General features: G+C 48.9%; 1 protein-coding gene across 3 annotated transcripts in view; it reads right to left on the bottom strand.

Annotated features, from left to right (window-relative positions):
* The window catches only part of SLC2A11 (solute carrier family 2 (facilitated glucose transporter), member 11), a 29,059-nt gene that overhangs the window by 12,451 nt on the left and 10,307 nt on the right, over window positions 1–6,301 (bottom strand). For all 3 annotated transcript variants that reach the window (XM_011967964.1, XM_011967966.1, XM_011967965.1), the window contains one exon: window positions 4,265–4,425. In XM_011967964.1, the coding sequence (XP_011823354.1) occupies window positions 4,265–4,425 (161 nt within the window). The remainder of the gene's footprint in view (window positions 1–4,264; window positions 4,426–6,301) is intronic.

Below are 6,301 nucleotides of genomic sequence, written 5' to 3'. Positions count from 1 at the left end.
CGTGTTAGCCAGGATGGTCTCGATCTCCTGACCTCGTGATCCACCCGTCTCGGCCTCCCAAAGTGCTGGGATTACAGGCTTGAGCCACCGCGCCCGGCCACCTCTGAGAGCTTCTTTCCATTTTGGAGGCAGCGGAATACCACATCAGGTGTCGTGTCCTGGCACATTTATCAGGTGACTTGAAAACCTGGCAGTTTTGAGTGGTGCTTAGCAAGAGAAGTATTTCTCTAGTGGGTCGAAGCCAAATTCACATCGCACTAGCAACTATACACAATCACGGCCCCAAGACAAGCTCAAAGAGCTCTGCCACTCAACCCCTTAGCTTTAGGAGAGCCTGTGGTGCTCAAAGTGGCAGTTAAAATACTCTAAAAAGAGGTCACAATGCAAAACCAAAGATTTTTAAGTTGAACTACTCTCCTTCAGCAAATTACTAGCCTCTTTTATATATACATATTATATATATTTTTTCATATATATAAATATATATTTTTTTCATATATATATAAATAAATACGTATATTTATCTATTTAGAGATGGGGTCTCACTATGTCACCCAGGCTTGAGTGCAGTGGTGCTATAACAGCTCACTGAAGCCTCGACCTCCCAGGCTCAAGTGATCCTCCCACCTCAGACTCCTGAGTAGCTGGGACCACAGGTGTACGCCACTATGCCTGGCTAATTTTTTCTTTTTTTCTTGTAGAGATGGGGTCCTGCTATGTTGCCCAGGCTGGTCTCAAACTCCTGGGCTCAAGAGATCCTCTTCCCTTGGCCTCTCAAAGTGCTGGAATTATAGGCATGAGCCATCATGCCCAGCCTGCTATCCTCTTAAGGAGAAAGAGCTCCTGGCCTTGTCACTAGGCCCTAGTGAGGAATAAACACCAGGCTGTGGGATGCCACAGGGCCATGTACTTATCATAACTGGGTGCTGTATGACACCCTCCTACTAAGCTTGAGTGTGCCCTGTACTACTCCGTCACTGAATAGAAGTGGTATAAACCAAACTTGCCCAATGTGGGCCCCAAAGTTTCCCATGAATAGGTCACTCACATCAGTTTGGACCTAAAAGGTATTGAAGGACTTAAACCCATCCAATAGATTTTTTAGCATGGACTTTTTTTTTTTTTTTGAGACGGAGTATCGCTCTGTCACCCAGGCTAGAGTGCAGTGGCGCAATCTGGGCTCACTGCAAGCTCTGCCTCCCAGGTTCAAGTGATTCTCCTACCTCAGCTGTTCACGCCATTCTCCTGCCTCAGGCTCCCCAGTAGCTGGGACTACAGGCGCCCGCCACCACATTTTTTTTGTATTTTTTTAGTAGAGACAGGGTTTCACCGTGTTAGCCAGGATGGTCTTGATGTCCCAACCTCATGATCTGCCCGCCTCGGCCTCCCAAAGTGCTGGGATTACAGGCATGAGCCACCACGCCCAGCCTAGCATGGACTTCTTTTGCCTCTTTTTATTTTTCTTTTCTTTTCTTTTTTTTTTTTTGAGATGGAGTCTCACTCTTGTTGCCCAGGCTAGAGTGCAGTGGCACGATCTCGGTTCACTGCAACCTCTGCCTCCCGGGTTCAAGTGATTCTCCTGCCTCAGCCTCCTGAGTAGCTGGGATTACAGGCGTCCGCCAACACGCCCGGCTAATTTTTGTAGTTTTAGTAGAAATGGGGTTTCACCATGTTGGCCAGGCTGGTCTCGAACTCCTGACCTCAGGTGAACCCCCCCCCGCCTCAGTCTCCCAAAGTGCTGGGATTACGGGCGAGAGCTACCGCACCCGGCCTGTCCCTTTTTCAAAAGGTTTGGTTGGACAGACAGTCTTAGATGAAGCAGAATTTGAAGACTGGTTTCAAGGAGGTACAGGGAAACACTAAGTGGGTGTATCTTTTAAAATTAGCCCAGAATCTGAAAATATAGCTGGGCACCGTGGCTCACGCCTGTAATCCCAGCACTTTGGGAGGTCGAGGTGGGTGAATCACCTGAGGTCAGGAGTTCGAGACCAGACTGACCAACATGGAAAATCCCGTCTCTCTACTAAAAATACAAAATTAGCCAGGCGTGGTGGCGGGCGCCTATAATTCCAGCTACTTGGGAGGCTGAGGCAGGAGAATCACTTGAACCCGGGAAGCGGAGGTTGCAGTGAGCCAAGATCACGCCATTGCACTCCAGCCTGGGCAAGAAGAGCAAAACTCTGTCTCAAAAAAATAAATAAATAACCCAGAACCTGAAAATATACATAAATATGTTTCTGCTTATCAGAATCCCCTTCCTGCTGCAAAGAGGCTCTTCATAATCATGCATAATCATGGACAATATGACCTTCTATCTGTAGATGGCATTCAACTGCCTTCTTTGACCATCCTGGTGCTTACTCAGTTGGGTGATAAACAAAGCAAATAGGGTAGAAAGCACAGAAAACGCACATGGGCTCAACAATAGGGGCTTCCTGGCACCGAGATGACTAACCCACCTGTTGCCCTATGCAACCAACCCTGAGCACCCAAAGATGGCAACACATTTCAGAGCTCCAGTCAGCTGCTAAATGGAAGAACTACATCCCCCTGTCCTGGGGAGGGGAACAGACATTTGACATAATCAGAATAGGCATATGTGCTAAATTTGAATTTTTAATTTCTTCCTTTCATGCTTATGCCAGCTGAACCAGGTATCATGAGGTAGCCACACAATAGTTATTACCTCCATCTTCGTGGGAAGAGCCCCACTTTTGTTTGCGATTGTTCCCCTACTCCCCAGGGTGCAGATATGAGCCCCAGTGGTCTAATCCAGTCTTGGTGATCCTGTGCTAGTGTTATGGTTTGATGGTTTGTGTCTCTTCCAAAATTCAGGTTGAAATTTAATTTCCAATGCAACAGTATTTAGAGGTAGACCTTTGGGAGATTGATTAGGCCATGAGAACTCCACCTTCATTGATGGGACTAGTGCTTTATAAAAGGGCTGGAGGGAACTAGGCAGGCTCTTTTTGCCTTTTGCCCCTTTGTCTTCCACCATGTGAGGACACAGCATTCGCCCTTTCTGCCATATGAGGACACAGGGACAAGGAACCACCTTAGAAGCAGAAAGAGTAGCCCTCACCATACACTGAATCTGCTGGTGCCTTGATCTTGGACTTCACAGCCTCCAGAACTGTGAGAAAGTAAATTTCTGTTCTTTATATATCACCCAGTCTCAGTTATTATGTTATGGCAACAAAAATAGACTAAGATCGCTAGTAAGCCGCTGTTTTGAGACAGGCGCTCACTGTGTCATCCAGGCTGGAGTACAGTGGCACAATCAAGACTCATTGCAGCGTCGATCTCCTGGGCTCAGGTGATCTTCCTGCTGCAGCCTCCCGAGTAGCTGGGTCCACAGGCATGTGTCACCATAACTGGTTGATTTTTTTTTTCTTTTTTTTTTTTTTTTTGAGATGGAGTCTTACTCTGTTGCCCAGGCTGGAGTGCAGTGGCATGATCTTGGCTCACTGCAGCCTCTGCCTTGTGGGGTCAAGTGATTCTCCTGCCTCAGCCTCCTGAGTGGCTGGGACTACAGAAGTGTGCCACCACACCCTGCTAATTTTTGCATTTTTAGTAGAGATGGGTTTTCGCCATGTTGGTCAGGCTGGTCTGAAGCTCCTGACCTCAGGTGATCCACCCGCCTCAGCCTCTCAAAGTGCTGAGATTACGGGCATGAGCCACTGCGCCCAGCCCATACCTGGCTAATTTTTTGTAGAGATGGGGTCTCACCACATTGCCCAGACTGGTCTCAAACTCCTGGACCCATGCAATCTTTCCTCCTTAGTGTAATTCCTCCCAAAGTGCTGGGATTACAGGGGTAAGCCACCCTGCCTGGCCAGGCCTGGCTTCTAAGAACTTCCTTTCATGCTATGAGCTGCCCCAATGTCCTTTGAGCTATTACATTTTTGATTCTGTTAATCAGAGTCAGTCTGTGTTGTTTGCAATCCAAGAACTGCATTAGATATGCAGATGGAAAGTGAGGCCCAGGAAGAAAATACTTGTTTTAGGTCAGTTAGCACTTGTTGGTAGATATGAAATTAGAAACCAGGAGTCCTCCCCCTCTCGTAGCACAGGACTGTTTGCTCTACCAAATCCCGGAAGATGTGTCTTGCAAGGTGAAACTCCAGGCAGAGTAAGAGGCTGGATGAGGAGCTGTTCTGGGCCTGGAGCTTGCCGGGCCTCTTCCTGCTTCCATGTCCCTCAGCCTGCAGGCTGCAGCACTCTTCATTAAAGGGCATTCAGGGGGTACACAGGAAGCACTTACCTTCCCAGCGTGATGGCCAAGGGACCTGCAAGCAGTGCTCCAAAGAGGCCTCCTAGGGGGTACAGAGACACGATGAGGGACCACATAAGTAGAATTAGGTGGTCAGGCAGTGGCTCTCCAGTACGCGCCTGCCACGTCTCATTGGTGAATTCCTGAATGTGCTGTGGACAGAAATGCCAGTCAGCCTTCTGGGGATGGGGGCGTGGGGGCACTAGACAAGACAAGCCTTCTCCCTAACAGGGTTCCATGCTTCTGCAGAACAGGCAATGAGAACAGGCACCGTGTCTTCTGAGCTCCCCGTGGAGCAGGAACCAACTCACCTGAGCACTTCCCCTGTGCAGGGCACCATGCTGGTTCTTATCCCTCAATATCCCTCAGAGCCTAGCACTGGACATGCCCCATTTGCCCCTCTCTGCAAAAACACTTTTTCTCCCTACTCACATAACACTTCTGACAGCAAATGTGTGGATTTTTTCCACATCAAGCAATTCTCTAACTCTCCGGACACGAGCTGGAGTACTACAATGGAATCCCATTCTGACACTATCCACCTGGAGTTAGCATCAGATCCCACAAGTCAAAGGGCTCCATTCCACAAGACTGTCCCCTCTTCAGATGCCAACTGCAAGACCAGGTCTCCTGCACTTCTGACCAACTGGCCATCAACTGGGGATTCCTAGGACCCTTTCCGTGGGTTTGAAAATTTGCAACAATGGCTCACAAAACTCAGGAAGGCCCTTTACTTGCATTTACTGGTTTGTTATGAAGGATACAACTCATGAACAGCCATATGGGAAAGATGCACTGGGCATGGTCCTGGGGGACTAGGTTGCTAGAGGCTTCCATGTCCCCTGCAGGAGCACCACCTTCCCAGCACCTCAATGTGTTCACAAACCTGGAAGCTCATCAAATCTTATTGTTCAAGAGCTTTTATAGACCTTAATCTTCAGCTCCTCTCCCTTTTTCAGAGTTCTGTGAGTGGGGCTGAACATTCTGACCCGCTAATCTCTTGGTCTTTTTGGTGACCAGCTCCATCCTGAGGCAATCTAATGGCCCTACCCTGTCACCTCATTAGCATACGCGCAGGTATGATGAAATGGGGCTCATTGCAAATAACAAAAGATGCTCCTATCACTCAAGAAATTCCATGGCCAGGCACGGTGGCTCACACCTGTAATCAGAGCACTTTGGGAGGCAGACACGGGTGGATCACCTGGGGTCAAGAGTTCAAGACCAGCCTGGCCAACATGGTGAAACCCCATCTCTACTAAAAATACAAAAAAAAAAAATTAGCCAGGTGTGGTGGCAGGCACCTGCAATCCCAGCTACTTGCGAGGCTGAGGCAGAAGAATTGCTTGAATCTGGGAGGTGGAGGTTGCAGTGAGCCAAGATTGTGCCAATCTTGGCAAGTAATCCTTTTGCTTCAGCCTCCCGAGTAGCTGGGACTACAGGCGCCCGCCACCACGCCTGGCTAATTTTTTTGTATTTTTTTAGTAGAGACGGGGTTTCACTACTTTTGGGAGGCAGCCTCCCAAAGCACTGGGATTACAGACATGAGCAACCATGCTCAGGCTTGGTCACTGTCAAGACTGGGGATTAGGCTCTGGGAGAGGTAAACTGACTTGCTCACAGCTTTAGCCATGGGTCAGGGTTGTACCAGGTAGTTTGGACTCCCCAGACTCCAAACCTCAGGTGAGTGAAGGGAAGTCACATGGTTAGGAAAGAAGTGGGGAAGACATGGACACCCTTCTCTTGGTTAGAGATGAAATGTCATTTGCAGGTCTCCCGACAGAACAGAACACAAGAGAGGGCAGTGGGTTCAGGTGCTGGGCCAGCTCTCCCCTGCCCAGCTCGGGGCAATGACTGGCAGCCTAGTGCCCACCAGCTGCCTCTCGGGGGAGGAACTGTCCACAGGAGCTGGGACCAGGGCCAGCTTCCCCTGACATTGGCTGGAACTCCTCAAGAGTGACCATTGACAAAGATTCTCCTCAGAGTTTTCTAAGCTCTTTTTTTTTTTTTTAAAGATAGGGTCTTGGC

This window comes from Mandrillus leucophaeus, unplaced genomic scaffold (assembly GCF_000951045.1).
Source record: "Mandrillus leucophaeus isolate KB7577 unplaced genomic scaffold, Mleu.le_1.0 Scaffold820, whole genome shotgun sequence".
NCBI lineage: Eukaryota > Metazoa > Chordata > Mammalia > Primates > Cercopithecidae > Mandrillus > Mandrillus leucophaeus.
The sequence above is the reverse complement of the archived record's forward strand: the minus strand, read 5'-3'. Positions and strand labels throughout refer to the sequence as shown.